This window comes from Lactuca saligna, chromosome 6 (genome assembly GCF_052625555.1).
Source record: "Lactuca saligna cultivar CGN05327 chromosome 6, ASM5262555v1, whole genome shotgun sequence".
Classification (NCBI taxonomy): domain Eukaryota; kingdom Viridiplantae; phylum Streptophyta; class Magnoliopsida; order Asterales; family Asteraceae; genus Lactuca; species Lactuca saligna.
Genome location: NC_136422.1, coordinates 180,683,688 through 180,703,934, shown reverse-complemented (window position 1 = coordinate 180,703,934; position 20,247 = coordinate 180,683,688). Strand labels below are relative to the sequence as shown.

General features: G+C 33.6%; 3 protein-coding genes across 3 annotated transcripts; 1 reads left to right on the top strand and 2 right to left on the bottom strand.

Annotated features, from left to right (window-relative positions):
• LOC145000549 (dihydrolipoyl dehydrogenase 1, chloroplastic-like) lies at positions 1 to 4,290 on the top strand. Its single transcript, XM_078959788.1, has 15 exons — positions 1 to 421; positions 1,004 to 1,150; positions 1,256 to 1,390; positions 1,470 to 1,575; positions 1,670 to 1,794; positions 1,868 to 1,993; positions 2,079 to 2,159; positions 2,383 to 2,445; positions 2,696 to 2,770; positions 2,860 to 2,938; positions 3,062 to 3,162; positions 3,281 to 3,394; positions 3,589 to 3,702; positions 3,771 to 3,842; positions 4,056 to 4,290. Exons 1-15 carry the CDS (start codon positions 119 to 121, stop codon positions 4,089 to 4,091), a joined length of 1,677 nt encoding a protein of 558 aa, XP_078815914.1. The 5' UTR covers positions 1 to 118; the 3' UTR covers positions 4,092 to 4,290.
• An 843-nt stretch (positions 4,291 to 5,133) lies between these two features.
• LOC145002116 (large ribosomal subunit protein eL29z-like) lies at positions 5,134 to 6,826 on the bottom strand. Its single transcript, XM_078961409.1, has 3 exons — positions 6,720 to 6,826; positions 6,470 to 6,589; positions 5,134 to 5,343 (listed from the first exon to the last, which is right to left on the bottom strand). The coding sequence occupies exons 2-3, from the start codon at positions 6,569 to 6,571 to the stop codon at positions 5,260 to 5,262; spliced, it is 186 nt and encodes a 61-aa protein (XP_078817535.1). The 5' UTR covers positions 6,572 to 6,589; positions 6,720 to 6,826; the 3' UTR covers positions 5,134 to 5,259.
• A 3,505-nt stretch (positions 6,827 to 10,331) lies between these two features.
• Positions 10,332 to 16,109, bottom strand: LOC145000048 (calmodulin-binding transcription activator 6-like). The gene is made up of 13 exons (XM_078959194.1): positions 15,705 to 16,109; positions 14,900 to 15,025; positions 14,703 to 14,818; positions 14,026 to 14,114; positions 13,855 to 13,900; positions 13,492 to 13,594; positions 13,274 to 13,387; positions 13,126 to 13,184; positions 12,762 to 13,019; positions 11,948 to 12,648; positions 11,281 to 11,839; positions 10,818 to 11,132; positions 10,332 to 10,617 (listed from the first exon to the last, which is right to left on the bottom strand). Exons 1-13 carry the CDS (start codon positions 15,766 to 15,768, stop codon positions 10,567 to 10,569), a joined length of 2,601 nt encoding a protein of 866 aa, XP_078815320.1. The 5' UTR covers positions 15,769 to 16,109; the 3' UTR covers positions 10,332 to 10,566.
• Between the last annotated feature and the right edge of the window lie 4,138 nt (positions 16,110 to 20,247).

The window sequence follows — 20,247 nt, the reverse complement described above, 5'->3', positions numbered from 1 at the left end:
GGAAGTAATTGAGTCTATCCAATTATTGGAGACAAATCAGCAAATCCTCCCCCATTCACTCTATCCAATTAAACGGTCTCTCTCACCCTCCTTCACCCCCTTCCTTCCAATCACAGAAATGCACTCCTTAATCTCTACGTCACCAATTTCTCCATCGTTCGAACCCTACACTTCACTCACCGCACTTCCTTCTTCTCCGGCACCCTTCAGTTTCCGTTTCTGCGGTCTCCGGCGAGAGGTTCTACAGTTATCTCAGCCCAAATACAGAGTAGTTAGTGGTTTATCAAAGAAGACCGGGAATTACGTTACAGCAGCTTCGCCAGGCAGCAATGGAAGTCCTCCAAAGTCTTTTGATTATGATCTGATTATAATCGGAGCGGGAGTTGGTGGCCATGGTGCTGCATTGCATGCTGTTGAAAAGGTTAGAAGAAATAATTGTTTAAATCGCACCACAAAAATAATTGCAGTATTTTTCGTATTATAATTATAACATGGCATGAAAATTGCAAGGTTCCTTGAGCGTAATTTATTCATGTTATCTATAATCTTTTGTCAGAACTATAAAAAATTGATGTAGATTCCGAGTCTTGTTCAAACATCCTCAAAAGTCGAGTACTCAGTCAAAGGTTGCATAAAATATTGACCTAATGATTAATCTATAATATCCTTGGACATGTTGAAGTTCATACTCTATAAATAATGAAATATATACCTAACCAGTCAAAGGTTGCACACATAATTTGACTATTTGATGACTACATTTGATCGAAGATAAAAGAAAGCAAATTTAACTCCAACAAAAATGTCCTTACACATAAGATGATTGATTGATCCCTACTTTCAACTGATGCAAAAGAACTTTGTTGAATTTAACTGAAATCAGTTTATACTATGACAATAACATTTTAAGGTTATTTCCAGCCTTTTCCTGATTGAGGTATAATAAGATTAATATAAAAAAAAAAAAAAAAGTTATTTTATCAAAGTTTTAAGTACATGACAGGGTCTAAAAACAGCTATCATCGAAGGTGATGTGATAGGAGGAACATGTGTAAACAGAGGATGTGTTCCTTCTAAAGCTCTTCTTGCTGTTAGTGGTCGCATGAGGGAACTCCAAGATGACCATCACATGAAAGCTTTAGGCATACAGGTAATATAACTTTTACAAAATTGCAAAAATGGTCCCTGTGATTTGCCATCATGGTTAAAAACAGCACTAGAAAGTTTATGTTTTGGCTGTTTTGGAGTTTAATAGGTGTCAGGTGCTGGATACAACAGACAGGCAGTAGCTGATCATGCAAGTAATCTTGCTTCAAAAATTCGCAACAATTTGACCAATTCACTAACTGCACTTGGTGTAGACATATTGACCGGTTTTGGTTCAATTCTGGTAAGCCTTTGACTAAAATACCCTTGTTGATATTAATATAATATACTTCTGACTTCTGACATATTATACTGATTATCAGGGTCCCCAAAAGGTGAAATTTGGAAAGGATAACATGATAACTGCAAAGGATATAATAATTGCTACAGGATCAGTCCCTTTTGTCCCTAAAGGCATTGAAGTTGATGGTATATAAATATTTATTTCACACACAATTTAATAAAGATCATAAGTCTGTTAATTTTTTTTTATTATTATTTTTATCATTCTAAATAACTGCAGGGAAGACTGTTGTTACTAGTGATCATGCTCTAAAACTGGAGTTTGTTCCTGAATGGATAGCCATTGTAGGAAGTGGATATATTGGACTTGAATTCAGTGACGTGTACACTGCACTTGGTAGTGAGGTGGGCCCTAAAGTCCTCTTAGCTTCAACTTATCAAGTTTTATAAACTTAAATATTACAAAATGAATAAATAGGTCACATTTATTGAAGCTCTTGATCAACTTATGCCTGGATTTGATCCTGAGATTAGCAAGTTAGCTCAAAGGGTTCTTATAAATCCAAGAAAGATTGACTATCATACAGGAGTATTTGCTACCAAGGTGAATTCTCGGTTTATTTGTTTGTTTGAATTCCATTATATTATATGCAAAAAGTCACATTGATTTTGTGTTATTATTTCAACAGATCACCCCTGCAAAGAATGGGAAACCTGTCATGATTGAACTTATTGATGCCAAAACAAAAGAACCAAAAGAAACACTAGAGGTAAAACAGCTGCAACTTTTGACCTATTCAAGTCAATCCTTGTTCCATATTTCTTAATTAGACAAAAAGCTGCAACTTTTATCTAATTGACTCCAACCCATGTTCCACCTTTTTTGGTGATACAAAAAGCTGCAATTTTTGTCTTATTGATATCGGTTCTTGTTTCACCTTTTTGGGGGGCAACATAAAGCTGCAAATTTTGTGGTCTTTGCTACTTGTGTAGGTAGATGCAGCACTAATTGCCACTGGAAGAGCTCCATTCACAAAAGGTCTTGGATTGGAAAATGTATGTTGCTTAAGGTTAAAATAGTAAAATATTAAATTAATATGTCATAAGGGTTGCATTTGTTACATGAGACTGGACTTAACAGCTATTTTGTATGATGAGAGTGAAGTTGACATTCACGTCTTTTCGTGAGTCTGTGTCCTACCTTTTTGGGAATTTTTGTCTCACTCACATCAGTGTCAGTCAGATGCATGTTAGACACAGTGCAACTAATAGGGCCTACATGTATAATTGTAATGATGTTCTGTAGATCAATGTGGAGACACAACGTGGTTTTGTTCCTGTTGATGAGCGTATGCGGGTGATTGATGCAAAGGGAAACCTGGTATGTTTCAATTACCAATATGATCTTATAATCAAAACATATTTGGCTAATTGGTATTTGACAAAAAAAAAAAACACTTTAAACTTTAGGTTCCTCACTTATATTGCATTGGAGATGCAAATGGCAAATTGATGCTTGCTCATGCTGCTAGTGCACAGGGAATTTCAGGTAAGACCTTGTTTTTTTTTAAAAAAAATTCTCATCAAGTGTTGTCTAAATAAAATGGTGTTTAAAGTAATTGATTATAGCAAATGAACTGAATTGATTCTGGATTTGGATTGTTTGAAATAGTTGTTGAGCAAGTGAGTGGAAAAGATCATGTTCTGAACCACTTAAGTATCCCAGCAGCTTGCTTCACCCATCCTGAAATCAGTATGGTGGGATTGACCGAGGTCAAATTCTTAAATTTAATCTTCTACCTATAACTTTTTCTTTTATACATCTTTGGGTGTAGGAAATGTTATGAATTATGATTATTAATTAAATTAAATGGGTATTTAATTTGTTCAGCCTCAAGCAAAGGAGAAAGCAAAAAAAGAAAAGTTCAAGATAAGTGTCGCTAAGACAAGTTTCAAAGCCAACACAAAAGCTTTGGCAGAAAATCAAGGAGAGGGTCTTGCCAAGGTTTTCTCTTCTTTCTTAATTATTTTTTAACAACCCTACTCTTTTTCTTAGATCAATATTATTACAAGTAAATGACCATTTTACCCCTTTCCCCCCTCATTAACTGTTACATGGATAAATGACTAGTGTTTCATCAACAAACAAAGACTGTTAAATGAATGGATGGATGAGATTGGTTTTGTATGATTATGCAGTTGATATATAGGGCGGATACGGGAGAGATTCTTGGAGTGCATATCCTGGGGATGCATGCAGCTGATCTTATCCATGAAGCATCCAATGCCATGGCATTAGGCACTCGCATTCAGGCACATCTTTCACCTTCATTTCCTAATGCTATTAATTACTTCTCTATAATATAAATATATTTTTGCAGGACTTAAAATATGCAGTTCATGCACATCCCACCCTTTCAGAAGTACTTGATGAGCTTTTTAAATCAGCCCAGGTGAGCATCTCATGTTGGAATCCTTTCCAATTATAGCAATGTCATCCACATACAATCAAAAATTCACCACAGTTATAGTTGGGTATATTTTTCAAAGTAAAATTTCCTAATACAATTTTTTTTTTTTTCAAAATACATACAATCCCTTAATAAGAAAGTAAGTTATTATTTCTTGTATTTAGCCATATAAATTATAGTCAACTCTAAAATCAGGTCAATGTAGATGAACGCAAGCCAGTAGCAGTATAATTCAGGCAAAAAGTAAGCGGCTTACATCAAACAAATGCATATTCTGAGTTTGTTTTTTTGTTACTTGTGTTCATATGTTTACATTCTGTTTATATTTGGGTTTTTTTTTTATTGTAAATTCTACTCAAATTTGTCGTTGTATTCAATACTCTTAGGTTATTCTAAAGAGTTAAATGCAAGAGCTAGCGATATACTTTCATTGATTTGTTTATTGTAACATTTTACTTTTAATTCTTCATGTTACAAAATTATACTTTGAAAAATCAACCTAGTCACAACATTGTCATCCAAATACAAAACAATTTTCACAGGCAAATTTTTAAACATTACTGTTTAAAAATATTATAACTTGGTAGATTTTCAAATTGAAATTACAACGCTGTAATAAATAAATTGGTTTTCTTAATTACACAAAAGGCAAAGTGTTGATTGTCAGTGTTAGTTACAAAATGCTGATAACAAACATAAACAAACCAATCCCTATCATAAAACAGGACAACGTTTTGACCCCACAATTGAATGGCAGTCATTTCTAAAGAATAAAAAAAATGATTTTATTGCAAAGAACTTGTAACTTTAAAGCACTTGTAAATTTTATCTTTTAATATACAACTTAGAAAGGCAAAGTTTTTAAATAAGTTATGTTGTTTTAGGTTTGAATTGGCATAAATTTAACTAGTCACAAACTTTTATCTTGGCATAAAATTGACTAGTTAGAATATTTCACTTTCTACTAATCGATTCATCAAAAAAAAAAAAAAAATCTAAATGGAAAATCAAGATGCTTTTCATTATAAAACAGTTTTAGGAAGGAAGCCTTGGCATGTAATTCATGTCGATTATAAAGCCCAGTTTAAGATGACATCTTTACTTGGATAAAACAGGAGAAAAGAAATTTTGCTGGGTTATATAAAAGAAACTTTTACGTTGAATCGTGCTCAATTAAATATTTGGACTTTAGTTGTTTACTAAACATTTGTTCTTAATAAATAGAGAAATTAATAGAATTATATCAAAATCTCTTGCATTTATAGCTCTATAATTAATAAAAACAGTCATCAAGATATCATATTAAATCAAAACCAAATCTGACAAGTTGGATTCTTGATCTGACAACAAACAAAAATCATTTAAAAGATAAAACTTTTAAAACAAACAAACATATCATCTATTCTTCCTGGGTAGATTCAGCACCAGCCTGCTTGTTGTGCTTCCTTGCATACCTCTGGTTCCTCAAGAACTTGGGATCCATCTGTGTAATCATAAAAAAATCAATTAGAATTAATACATTTCATTAAATTAAAGTAAATAACAGTTCTCCGATTATATGACTATATGCATATTTAATAAAGTGTTATCTTATCTACAAAGTTGCTGCTTAAGAGTGCAAAACAACAAAGTATCAAATTAAGCACTAAACTATTAATTTTCTATGAATATTATAAAAATAATTCAGCATTTATGCTCTTGTTAGTAAAGTGACTTAAACTAAAACCACAATGTTATATGGTTATTAAGAGAAAACAGGTAGATAGTTTAAAATTTTTAATTTGGTTAAAAGAAATAAGAACAAATGGAAAGAAAACAGGTAGATAGTCTAAAATTTTTACTTTGGATGAGATGAAGGAAAACTTGTAGCAGATTTGGAGCTCATAAAAGAACTAACAAAACTATCCACTGGAATAAAGGTTCAAGTTCAAAGTGGAAAGATTTCCCATTTCATATTTATATTCCTTTTTGAAAATAATCATTAAAACTTTAGACTATCACAACTTCAAACTGATAAGGATTTAATAAACTAAGAACTTAGTTAAGTAAATTAGATAAGGATGATTCCTTTCAACTCGATGCAGAAACAAGGAAAAGGAAGGCTTTCTCTATCAGCTTTTTACAAATTCGGCCTCTTTTCAATGTTGAAATGGGCCTAAAAATGTAATCTTGGAAAAATGTGACCAATTTAATGAAAACAGATATTATTGAAAGGAAGGCTTTGAAGATCAAAAAGAAAACATCAGATAAATTTTCAAAGATCTGAGAAAAATTAAGAATTTCTATTGGTTATGTTAATCATCTAGATATGTTACAAAATGTGTTTATAGAACTACAATGGTTAGTACCTAGAACTTCGACATAGTAGCAAAAAAAATCAAACAAAAAAATAGTATCTATCCTAAAAATTATGATTTTGAGAGTTTAGTTAATATATCAACTTTGGGACGGAGGGAGTATCAATGCTATTAATTTGGTGGGCTGAATGACAGTCAACCAAAAATCTGGAAAATGTAAACCTAAAGTGATTCTAAAATCGGAAGACATTAGAATACACGAACTATAACACGTAACAAGTAAGTTTAGATAGATTAAGCGAATGAACTGACCCCTTTGGTTGATGTGTGACGGTGTTTCCTGGGTTTCTTGATGCCGTTTCTGTGAGCCTTAGCCGACTGGTTGTGCGCCGTATGATTCTTCGACTTCGCCATCTCTCTCTATCAATCAATCTGTTCTCCAAATAAATAAAACCAGATTGAATATAAATTGGATATGAACTTTTGCTATATAGAAGATCGATATATCCGATTCATAGGTAAGGAACAATTAGTGAATAAATTCAGAAAGAGAGAGAGCAACCTGCTCAGCTGCTGATGGGCGGATTGAATTAGGGTTTCGACGTGATATGACGAATGGGGTTTGGAGTATTTGATGTTAACCCTAGCTTCTTTGTTTTGTAGGCTTGTGGGCTGGGCTGGAAAAACTGGACAAAGAATGGGCCAATATCACAAGGCCTGCTTTTCACAATTGACGTTATTTTATTATTTATTTATATTTATCTATCTCTTTTTGTATTTAAATCTTAAGAAATTCATCATTGGTGCTTATCATCGATTAAAGTTCGAAAAGAAATTACTGAAATTTGATATCGATCATTGCAATTTGCATGATGTATCGTAAAACATTACAATTTATTTATTCATCTCCAGATTAGGCTAAGCATTACAACACACAAGTCACTTTGTTTTTTTTTTGTTGTTGTTGTTTTTTTTAATATTATGTCTTTAATTAATGATTTTGTTTCATTTATTGCATTTTTTTTCTAATTATTCTCATTTGCATCTACAAAAATTATGGTTGTTATAATGGTAACTACACAACAAGGACTTTTCGAACAAATTTGGAGACTAACTTATTTCAATAGAATTTTCTCATCCTCGTCCGATCTAACTAATGATCTCAATATTGCAAAACATAAAACAATGAGAGGTAAGATTCCAATCAATAATCTTGGTTCACACTATAATTGCAAGCATGAAACCAGATATCAGGTTAAAGATAGGGATGAGCAAAAACCAAACTGAAAACTGAAAAACCGAAAAAAACCGACATAACCGAAACCGAAAAACCGAAACCAAAACAATAAGCCACGGTTTAGGTTTGAATTTTACAAAAACCGAAAAATAACGGTTTGGTTCGGTTTTGACGTGTAAAACCGCCCATAAAAACCAAACCGATCCACATATATATTATTTATATTATGATTTAAACTTTTAGTTTTAAACATTATTAGACTTTATCTCTTTAATACTTTATGTTTATTTTCAACAAACTGTTAATGGTGTTAAACTTTGATCTTTTGAATACTTCTATCCTCTTATAATACTAGAATTCGTACTCTTTATTTTAGTATATTTAAAGTAGATACAATACTATTTATCACAACATATTTTCACTAGGTTTGAACCCAAAAACTAGAAGAAAAAAAAAGTACGCGCTCATAAACCCACGGTTTAAAACCGAAAACCCATAAAACCAACCCGGAAAACCGAAAAACAGACCCAAGCAAAAAACCGAACCTACATGGTTTTTCTACGGTTTGGTTTGGTTTTAGTAAAAAACTGACCCAAACCGACCCATGTTTTTTACGTTCTTTATATGCACGCGTAGCTAAAATTACGCTATACAACTTTCGTTTGGACTCCATCGACTAATTTTGAATTTATTTTTAATATTATTATTTTGAACAGATTGGGATAGGAAAATCCGTTAAAAATTCATAACTTTTTCATCCGACATCCGTTTTCGTTAGACCTTTTACCGTTGTACTACAAATGACGATACCTTCGATTATCATTTAGGATGTATCGGTAAAATATCGCTCGATCTAAAATTCGAGTTTTTAGTTGTCTACTGCTAATCCGAAACTTAGAAAAATCATAACTTCCTCATACGAAGTCAGATTTTGGCGCTCTTTTTATCGAACTTCTCGGTTTAACGAATACTACGACTTTCATTTAGATTACTAAGGCTAAAAAGTAGTTTATCAAAAACTCACTTTTACGTCATTCGGTGCCGTGCCGGTTTTATCGCGGATCTTCGATTGGTCATAACTTCTTCATTATAACTCGGATTTCGACGAGGTTTTCGCCTAAATGTTTCTAACGAGATTCTCTACAACATCAAATAATAAAATTTTACTTATTTCAAGTTTTATATTTTCGCTAAATTTTCATTATTTGGCTATTAATTGGAATCTCATAAGACTTTCAATATTTTATGAGTGATTCTAAACATAGTTTTACTTCATTTTTAGTAAAAACTAGCTGCTAGAACTCAATACTCAATTTTATTCACTTTTAATAATAACAATACACAATTTTAGAATGTGTATGTTACAAAATGTGTGTGCATTTCCATAACTACAATCCATGGAAGAAATCAAAAGCTTTACCCACTAACCTTATAAAAAAAAACCCATGTTTGTTAATCTGCCCTAATTCATATCATATCAATGGACAACATTCTAGAAAATACAACAAATGTTTCGGGTAATCCATCATCTCCTCCAAAAAAATCAAGAAATTCAAACAATAATGGTGGAGCAGAGCTACCAGATTAATAAAAACCCTACCCTATCTCTCGAAACATCAGATAGCTGCTTTGCTTTGCTGATCATCTTGTTGACACTGTAGGTCGAAGCAATTATCAAAGCTTTTGAGCATCCAGTTCTCGTATCCCCAAACTAATTTAGGTTTTCAATTCATTTCGTGTAACGGTATATACATACGTCTTGTTATATCTATAGATTGGTGAAACGCGTAGGCGCATTTGTTCAAATCCATCCGTATTCAATCCATTTCCAGCTTTTATCATCATAAATTTTGAATACCCAGATCAGATTGATCATCGGAAATCATATACTGCTCCTGCTACTCCTTTGGGAGTTTAGGTGACGTCGGTGTGAGAAAGAGAGAAGGGGAAATGGGAGTATGCGGATCGAAGGAAACCAGTTGCATACGAGTTGGATTGGTTCTCGGAAGAAGAAACATAAAGATTGTTTAGATGGAGACGCAATACCGAAAGTCCGTGAAAGAAGAAGAAGAGTAGGGAGGAAGAAAACAAACGGTGTTACTAATCACGATTCATCTCGGAGCAAAGTCGATCCTTCTGCTGATGCTTGTAATTCCATTGATCGTTCTTATCGCAACCCTACATTTCAAGGTAAATTCAAAATCTCCTTTTGTCACTTTTAGATTTTCAATCTAGGACTTGTTGCGATGGTAGGTTTCTTCAACTGGGAACGGTGGTGATCAGGGGGTGGTTGGGTCGGCTTATCATCGAAATAGAAAAAAGAAGGAGGTGAAGTCGAGGGAGGCAGCAACTCCGATTGCTGCTGTGTTTTTTTCCGGTGATTAAGTCTTTTTACTTCGGCCATTGTTGTGATATTAACCCTAGTGATGATCTCTGTGAGAGAGAGAGAGAGAGAGAGAGAGAGAGAGAGAGAGAGGTGGGACCCCTTGCATATTAAATTTTATTTATTTATTATTTATTTAAAAAAAAGGAATACACAACCTCATAAATGGTCCCTGAGGAGTGAAATGATAAAAATGCCCCTGACTTAACGGTTAAATAGTAACGGAGTTAACCGGAATGACCAAATGTTAAAAGTTTTGAAACCACAGGAACGATCCGTGAGGTTTTTTGAATTTAGGGACTAAACTTGATATTTTCAAAAACCACAAAGTCTATTTTTGAAGTTTTGTCTAAGAAAAATATCGTTGCAAAACCAAACTAAAAATCCAAAAAAATCAAGTTGAAAAACATGAAATTCATGATTGGTTTCGTGAAACGACAAAGGAAGCCCAAAACAACATTTTATGTGTATAAGTTTTATATATTAATTGTCCGATAATTATCAACTTTTCAATTTCCGTTCCAATACGGGGAAAGAATCAAAATACAATGTGATTGTTAAAAAATAACTCTTTTAAGAAATTTCACACTACAAATCCATGGTGCCATTTACGCTAATACAAAGTCCTTTATTGATAATTAGAACTACAAATTCCATTTAAACAAATGGATAAACCTAATAATCGAAGTTGAAAATATGTACCTTAATCTATACATTTACAAGATATATATGCAGAGTGGCTGTTACTAGGTAAACACAATCCTGTCATATTCATAGACCACACGCCTTCTATCTTTCCATATTTATTGTAGCTGGATTAAGAAGCTCGTCATACTCCAGCTGCAAAACAACACAAAACCACAACTACATACTAGTTAATTCATATTCTCAAAACAAATGCTTACAGTGATAAAAAATTACAAATTTTGTCCTATTAACATTATTAGTACAACCTATTTTGTTATGTAATATAATGTCATGTCATCTGCAAAACAATTAATAAACAAGGGCATAAGAGTGTAGAGTGATGATATGCATACCGATGCTTGGCTAAGTGCTTGTTTCATCTTTCTATATTCTTCTTGAGCTCTTTTGGATCGAAACATGGCCTGGACCCGAATAATTGATCTCTCCACCCGTTCTTCAGCTTGTTTCCTACTCGCATTGTAGAAATTTTCCTCCACAATATTTTCTTCATTCTCATTGTTGTCCACGTCATCATTATTTGGAGCAACTTTAAGACCTCGAAAGCCTTTCCGTTTAAGTCGCCAACGTAGAATTGCTTTCTCCAACACTCCCACTGACCACACTATCTTCTTGTATTGCTTTCTAACTTGGAAACCACGGAAAAATGCCTGCATCAAAAAAAATGTTTTATTTTTCATCATAAATATTAAATACAACTAACTTTCGATGATTTGTTTATTATAAACAAAATCTGAATATGAGTAAAGGATTAGATTACCCTCAACACAATAATCATCAAAAGAAACAGGTGCTTACTTGGATTTTGATGGCTTGGCGGCGCTTATTGAGAAAATCTTTTCGTATTTTCCAAGTACGAAACCGATGCTGTATCCGTACAGCAGCCGCCATCTGTTTCCTGGTTTCATGTTTCCGATACGCATGTTGAATCCTCATCGCCGCTATTATACACCGCGCTTCATCTTCCGTATTAGCAAACTCCACCGCTTTTGACCTCAATTTAAACGACTGCTCCCTGAACGCCGCCTGTATCCGGGCGGCAGCATCAGCCGCCCGCCGATACGCCGCCAAGGTATCCTTCAAATACTGCTCCTCTTCAGTGACCGGCTCATCCACGGCGGTAGAATAATCATCTTTTGGGATTGTACTTTGCAATGAGCCGCTAACGTTTCCGGCTAACGTCATGGCCTCGAAATGAGCTAATAGGGCTTTTTCTGCGAGAAAAGCTGCTAACCCTTCGTAACCATTTTTGGATGCAAGATCCGCGGGAGTGCATCCGCCCGGGTTTTCTGAAGTCGGGTCGGTTACTAAATTCGGATTCGCCCCTGCTGATAGAAGAGACGCCACAGTTCTTTGCCTGGAAAACAAATTTATAGGTTTAATCAGTTGAAAAGTGTGTATATACAAGTTGCAAGCTCTTGCATTTAACCCTAAACAATGAAGAAAAGTGGAAATAGAATCTTACTTCCCATAATGAGCAGCCCAATGAAGAGCAGTCCATCCACGTTTATCACGAAAATCAATCGATAAACCCGACCACGAATACGGAAAAATAGCCCAAGTGTAATCCAACACAGCACACAAATGAATCACCCCTTGACCTTCATCATCACGTTCCGGAATCTTACTCCCCTCTAATACTCTTTCCAAAAGCCATTCAAGTAACCTATTTTGTAAAATAAGCGCAAATAAATTATTTTTCGCTTGCGAAAACGCTATCTTTTTCCCTACAATCGAATCCACCAACAAATCCCAACTCTTAACAATCGATCGCGTTTTATGAGCAAAGATTTTCGCTTCTTTTATGACCTTCGGAGGTACGTGACTCGATAGGATATTGAGGCTTCGTGATGTTGAAAATAGCAAATGAGCTAATCGCATTTTGATTTGGAAATCTTCCCATTCGGGTTTTTCTTGTGAAGAGATTGTGAAGTTTTGTTGTGTAGGTGGGGCCCGGTATTCGAATGGGATAAGTTGACTGATGCGGGTTTGACCATCGGGAGTGATGAAAAGGTTGACTATTCCTGGGGTGTGAGGTGGCATGAAGCACCGGAATACGCCAGGCTGGACCGTTTCGATTGGGACACATGTGTCGCCACATACGCAAAACAGATTTGAGTTTGATAAGTGGAGATGTTCTTTGTGGAAAACTCCAACCACTAAAACCTACAGGAAAGAGATTGGGATTAGAAAAATAATTAATTCAATTGAATCTAGAATATTGTAAACTACAAGTATTATTTTGTAGTGAATGTTATAAATTGTTATATAAATAGAACCTTTGTTTCTTCTTTAGATGAAGCCCATGAAGGGGAGACTTCAGTTATGTTGAATATTTGCTCCAAGGATTGTGATTGGCTACTTGGATTCCTAACTGTTTCTTGACCAATTGGATCATCAATCACAAGAGGTGGAGGTGAGTCAGTGTCAGTCATGTTGTAATTCATCCATCTTCCAAAACTATCTTGATTTTTCAATCCATCCTTTCCCATGGAATCTAAAATGTCATTGCTAGAATTTATAAATCCAGGGTCCATCTGTACAAAAAAAAATTTTAAAATTTAATTGAGAAACTGAATACACTAACTCTTTAGGGTCAAATACAAGAACTAGCAATGTATTTTCATTGGATAGCCTACTTACAGTATTTACAATTCCATTTAGTCCATATTGGTCATCTTGATCAAAATATGGTATGTTTCCTACAAAAAAAAATCACAAAACGATCTATAAATTTTAATCAAAATCAATTATTTAAAGGATTATCATTACAGATAAATAAAGTAAATACCTCCTTCGGGTGTGATTAACTTGTTGGAGTCATTTGGGACCACAAGATCATCCCATTCAAGCGTGTTAAGTTCATGAAGTGTCATTTTATGATTTATTATAGTCTCATTAGGCTCTGCACGCTCACATAAAAGGGTAAAATATATATATTTTTAAAAAAAAAAAAAATATATTATAACTAGTTGTTAGTAAATTACTTAAAAAATTAAACTAACTTACCAACATTATAAACCTGATCAACCCCATCATGTTCTTCTGAGAGAGTCCATGAAGTGGGTGGGTCTGAACTGGCATTTGATTCAATAGTTGGGGAACTTTGTAACTGCATAATGAGTTTATAAATATCAAGAAAATATTTATTAGGGCTAAATTCAAGAAATACCAATGTACTTTCATAAAAAATCTTAATAAGGCGTTGTATTTTAAAGAATCTACCTAACAATAGTATTGTGCTTTCAGTTTTTTAATTATTAGGCGAGGATATTATTATACTTTAAAAAATATAAAATTTTTATTCAAAGTATGTTGCTATTTCTTGTATTTAATACTTTAGGATTGAGAGCTCTTATGATGGGGACAAACCTCCTGGGTGTCACGATAATGAACAAGAACAATATGTTCCAATTTCCTGCAACATAAGGAAAGAAAATGGAACGCATTTTATATGGTAAATATTATTAATGCAAAAAAAGAAAATAAAATAAAAGGAAGGGCCCATATTCGTAACCCATGTAATCTCCAATTTCTGCATACTTATCAAGAAGCCAGTAACATCTGCGAACTAAGGTTGATTGATCTTCACCATGTGCATAATACACATGAATCCTTTCATCATTACCAACCTATACAAATAAGCTTGACTCATCAATCATATTATAACAGAATTAACTAATATTTTCATACAAATTCAAATTCAAAACAACCATAAAATGAACTTAAGGCTGATTCCTTTTGTTTCTCGTTAAGTTATGTATGGATAAAGTGGTTGAATGGGTAATGATGACTATCTGGATAAATGGTTGTATACATAATAAGGTTTGTTTCTTTTTCTAGACCGAATAAACCGTCTGAAAGATTCTAAAATGACGATTTTACCCTTACATTCCAAATAACAAGTTTTAAACATCAAACAATGTTTTTTTTGACTTAACTAACCCATTATAGTTTTTTTTTACACATAGATGATGTTTATTAAATGAATTAACATAATTACGTAAGATATGCCATATGTCTAATCCTGGAACTAGTTCTTGTAATAATTTTAAGTAGCAGAAACCCTTATCATTTTTTCATGTCATTTTCTAATATTCTTAAAAGTTTTATCTTTTATGTGTGTTTTCAACAATGGAATCCCAAAAAGGGTTTAAAAAGGTGCAAACATGAATAGCTTTATGCATGTGAAAATGTGCAAAGCAGCAAAAAGAACTCACTTTCAAGTGTTCATGAGCTTCTTTGACAGTTTTTCCATCTTTTTTCTTTTTCCAATTATGCCCATCCCTCCGGAAATTTCTTAGCATCTTACGATCAAATAAGACAATAGTGCCACCTATTGGACGTTTGACCCCATCTTAAACGAGAATCATATTCTCAAAAAATCAAAAAACAAAAAGATGAGATAAAAGTTTACTTTTTGGCAAATTCACAGGCTTCACATGAATGTTGAAATGCTTGTGGTTACAAAGCATTGCATGGATCTCATTTGGCCTAAGCCATCGAGTTTTAGCTTCTTCAAACATGGTGGGTACATCTAAATCTGTTCATGGAAGAAAAAAACATGTTACATGGTGGGTATATCTAAAACAGTATACCTAGTACTACAAGCTCTAGTTTTTAAACAAAAAAAAAAAAAAAAAAAAAAAACATAAACACATAAAAGTAGATCATTGTCTATTAATAGAAGTACATACATCATATGTAGCTCAATAATAACCAACAATAGACACTCCAATTCCAGCAAAAAAAATAGGGCAAATTGCTACATATAGCAACAGAGATCCTCTACATCTTTATTGGTGACTAGACTATAAAAATCATTATTAAAACCATCCAATTTTCTAAAATCGTTGTAAAAAGCATTCAATTCAGGTTCTTTGGTCAAAATTTCCCAAAATAATTAATTTTGAAAAATCAGTTAGTGTTAGGATAACTCCATCTATCAGAAATAGTTTGCTCTAACTTCTTAGATACCTACGCCTATCGTTTTGCCATATTTTTCTCACTGATAGATTATTTGAACTGGATTAGTTATGATGTAAAATTTGTTGCTCTATTGCAATTTTGCTCAAAATAATATGAGCATGATCAACATCTTCAGAGAATAAACTACAATACATACTCACTCTCAGTTCTAGTAAAAAAATTAAGTATGATGACTATGAATTGTTCTTGTTCATACATAAATATGTGCAATACATACACCAATTCAAACGCACCTTGCATGGTTTTGAAGCCATGAATCTCTGAACCAACAAGTTGCGAAGGTACGGCAGGTTCCATGGCCAAAATAACTTCAAAGACTATGAATTCTAATGTAGTCTAAAACAAAACACAAAATAATTCGAAAGATAGGAGAAACTATTCCGATGATTTGTTGCTAGCAGAAATTAAGTAGACGGGGTTTAGCCTTTTACTAAAGATTGAGCTGAAGCATTTGATCGCTGCAATCTCCGATGACCTAAATCAAAGCTCGGCAACCATTAAATTGCACAGAAACGACGGAAGAAGAAAGAAAACCCAAATTGTACGAGAATTCAGCTGTAAAAGCGACCAGAAGAAGTGATGTTTGAAGGAAAAACGCGACGTGAGGGATGGACCAATAATGGATGTTAAAAGCGTGGGACACAGGGTGTTGTCAGTTCTGTCTGTATTTTCTTTGTACGAATGTGATTGATTTTTATAATACATTTCCGTAAAAAATAACATTGTCAAAAAGAAAAAAAAATACACAAAAAATAAAATAACTATATTTTAAAGTTACTTTTAATAAATAAAATGTCTATAATAGCTACTTTTAATTTTTTTTTACCACAACACAACCAAAAATATTAAAAAGAAAATACCATTTAGCCATAATTTTTGCAAATATCTGCTAACGGTGAAGCCATTTATAAATTTTTTCCTTTAAAAAAGGATGTTGTTTTGAAGGGATTGACTATAAAAATCTTATGTTGATATGTGATTGTTAACGTAACCTATGAAAGATGACGTCACTAGCGAAAAGTAATTTTTTTTTTTTTTTTTTGAAAGGTTTAGATTATTTTGCCAGTTTGTTGTTGAAACTTATGTATTGTTTAGGTAGATTTCTACATATTACGTTTACCAAATTTAGTTTTTTCTTAACTTTCAATTTTTATAAATCGTTCATACGAACTCTGATTGGGGTGTGATTTTATGTTTGTTTCTATTTTGTTTGTGAGTATTATCCACAAACATACCACACTTCAAATTTGGATTACAGAAAAACATTTTTTTAGATATAAAGTACGCTCCATAGTGACAAACATGAAAAATCACCTAATTTTGCACATTCATACTTCTTTTATTCGAACTCCACTTTTGGTAAAAAAAATTCATTGTATTCTATGTAGCAAAGACTATCACAAGACACATCACACTCCAATTTTGGAGGTAGTAAAGTCGTATTTTTTAAACTCATAAGTAAGATGGTTGGGTTGTTTTTAGAATTTTCCAATTAAAATATATAACACTTATTTTATCAAACACAATAGTGGATCTCACATAAAATACTCGTACACTAAAGATATAAAAATGTTAAAGTTAGAGAGGGGGTACCACTGCAAATTTCTCGATTGGTAATTCCTATTACAGAGTAGACGGTAAGGGGTTCACTGTGTCAACTCGATATACAAAGGAGGTCAATTTAAAGTTTAAAAGATTATGAATCTCTTGCATGTTAAACTATCTCATCGTTGTTACCGTGTGTCCATATAACACACCAATTTTTTCCCCCACATCTACAAATCATGCGATCGAGATATACTGATGTTGTTTGTAAGGAATCTGTAACTTCACAGTTGAAGCTATACACATGTCTTGCCTGCCGGGCTCGAAACTCATGCATACTCCTACAAAGCTTGGTTTCAGCATAAGGTGTGAGATCACCATACCTCCCCCCCCCCCCCCCCCCCCCCCCCCCCCCCCAAAAAAAAAAAATATTTAGTGTCTTATACCGCTAAAAATAAGTTATATATCATTTAATATAGAGAAGTATTTTCTAAATATTTATTTACCTAAGGCGAATCGTATCATGATTGACCCATAGACAAGTTCAATGACAATCGATATGGGTAAATCTTGTTTACCGACCAATAACCTTTGCACGACATGAGGAATATCGATTTGCATAAACGTCCCAAAATTTCAACCGAAAATTTCATTTTTTAAATAAGGGTGATCAACTAAAAATCATTTCTTAAAGTACAATAAAACAACCATTTGTTCTAAAACTTGTCGCACCATGTTTAAAATCATAGTAATAATAATAATAGTACAGTCATAACAACGGAAGTCTCCAAAAACAAATCCCATGGATGCAATACAGTCAAGCCGCTTGATTCGCATTGCTAGTAGAGCAACCTGAGAACATTTAAATTAAATAAGTAAGCACAAAGCTTCATGAGTTCCCCAGAATACCACATACCCATGCGAGTGCTATGGTCCAACCATAGTCTTACAATCAAATTTGATTGTTATAGTCCAATTATAGTGTTGCTTGATATGATCCAACCATAGTTTTAACTGCTATAGTCAAACTATAGTCTTGTTTGCTATGGTCCAACCATAGTCTTTATTGCTATAGTTTAACTATAGTCTTGTATGCTATGGTCCAACCTTAGTATTAACTACTATAGACCAACTATAGTGTTTCACACAACTGCAAATAATCCAATTATAGTCGTTCATGTTGCTGCTATAGTCTAACTGTAGTCTTTCATACAAATATCACAAACACAAACTATCAACCAAAGACATTTATTGTTACACATAGTATAGTGAAAAAATGACCTGTCTAGCAACAGAATCTCAACAACAGCCTCTATAACGAAATAGCTAACACAAACCACACCAATCCGAACAGTCCACAGTCAGGTGTGTGTGTGTATATATATATATATATATATATACACACACACACACACACATATCATTGCATGGTCTATGCTTATGTTAATGATGGTAAATTGGAGCCAACGATATATATATATATATATATATATATATATATATATATATATATATATATATATATATATATATATATATATATCGTTGCAAGGCATATGCTTATGTTAATGATGGTAAATTGGAGCCAAAGTTTATGAAATGCATATTTCTAAGATGTGCAGTTGGAGTTCAATGTTATTGACCGTGGTATAGAGATGTAACACCTGCAAATTCAAGCTAGGAAAATAAGTTATTATAAGCTATAATAATGACTTTTAAATAGAAGATTATTTGAGATAAATAATCTTAAGTAAGTTATAGTATATGTGACGATGATTTCGTATATATATTGAACGCTGAAATCCGACCTCATATGAAGAAGTTATATTTTTCGAAGTTTCGTGACGAAAACGGCACGGGTCTGCGTATAGTAAAAAGTGCAATTTTGATAAATTACTTTTTAGCCTACAAAATCTAAACGAAAGTCCTAGTAGTCATTAAATTGTGAGCGTGCATACAAAGAACGTCCAAATCTGACTTCATGAGAGAAAGTTATGATTTTTCGAAGTTTCAGTGCAACTATATATGGCTCAGAAACCGAAGTAGAGATCGGTTAATTGTTAGGAAAAACAATCTAAACGAGAGGTGAAGATCTCATCCATATGGTTCCGTCGATATAAAGACAATCAAGAACGAATATCGTATGGGAGAGTTATGAATTTTAACAGACTTTAACAGTTTAAGCCTGTTAAAAATATAACTTTAAAAATAAAGTCAAAAGTATCCAACGAAGTCTAAATGAAAGTTGAAGATCTTGTCGAGAGCTTTCGAGGGATATAAAGAACGTCGAAATGGAGCTCGTATGAAAACATTACGCCATTTCAAAAAAATCTAGAAAACCGCATGTGCGAAGTGCCTAACACGCAATAATGGCGTGGAAACACCAGAGTGCAACACATGGCAAGTCGTCCATTCATTTCCTCCAAGAGACAAGAAACATGGCTCCATAAAGGTATGCCATGTGGCACCACCACGTGGTGATACGTGGAACCTTTTAGAAGAGTGGGATGTGGCTAAATCCAGTTGCAACACATGGTGAAAGGGCAAAGGAGCCAGCATGCCCCATGTGCGCGGCACGCACAGTAGGGACGCGCGGTGTGCCCTCATGTACTCCATATAAAAATAGCTCCGTATTGTTTATTTACAACACCAAAATTCACACACTTTCTCTTTGGGATATGACCTTTTCTTGAGTTCGATTTTGAGGGGTTGAGGTGTCCGAAAAATAGAGCTTTCAGTTTCGAGATTTTGTCCGCACGTTTTCCCGGTTTTCGTTTAAAAGCTCTGTAAGTTAAGCTACACTATCAATTTCAGTGTAACTTATATTTATAGTGAAAAGTCATTATTATGAACCTATAAATAAGATTTATTAGTAATTCCAAGTCATTAAAGTGATTGATCTACTTACAGGAGAGGTGTCTAGAATTGTAACATCCCGACTCCCATGTATTATATTTAATTAATTTATATTCACGTTGTCAAAGTAACTCGACGAGTTGGAGGCCCCAACTCGATGAGTAGAGAGTTAAAATGGCCACATGAATTTTAGAGTTTACTCGGCGAGTTGGAGGACCCCAACTCGATGAGTAGGAGTTGAGTGTGAAAACCCTAAATTTCAGGGTTTGTACCATATTAAAAGGACCTTAAGCCTTCATTTCCACCTCCCTTATCATCTTGACATACTGAGAGAAACCCTAAGAAAGCTGTAGTCATTTGTGAGAGAGAGGAAGG

Bases quoted from the DNA above. Each gene is read 5' to 3' on its own strand.
- LOC145000549 (XM_078959788.1), top strand. From the start codon at position 119: ATGCACTCCTTAATCTCTACGTCACCAATTTCTCCATCGTTCGAACCC. The intron at 2,160-2,382 runs GTAAAACAGCTG...CTACTTGTGTAG, and splicing joins AACCAAAAGAAACACTAGAG to GTAGATGCAGCACTAATTGC. The intron at 2,771-2,859 runs GTATGTTTCAAT...TTTAAACTTTAG, and splicing joins TTGATGCAAAGGGAAACCTG to GTTCCTCACTTATATTGCAT.
- LOC145002116 (XM_078961409.1), bottom strand. From the start codon at position 6,571: ATGGCGAAGTCGAAGAATCATACGGCGCACAACCAGTCGGCTAAGGCT. The intron at 5,344-6,469 runs GTCAGTTCATTC...ATGATTACACAG, and splicing joins GTCACACATCAACCAAAGGG to ATGGATCCCAAGTTCTTGAG.
- LOC145000048 (XM_078959194.1), bottom strand. From the start codon at position 15,768: ATGGAACCTGCCGTACCTTCGCAACTTGTTGGTTCAGAGATTCATGGC. The intron at 13,595-13,854 runs GTTTGTCCCCAT...CTCATTATGCAG, and splicing joins ATTATCGTGACACCCAGGAG to TTACAAAGTTCCCCAACTAT. The intron at 11,133-11,280 runs GTAAGCACCTGT...TTTTTGATGCAG, and splicing joins GCCAAGCCATCAAAATCCAA to GCATTTTTCCGTGGTTTCCA.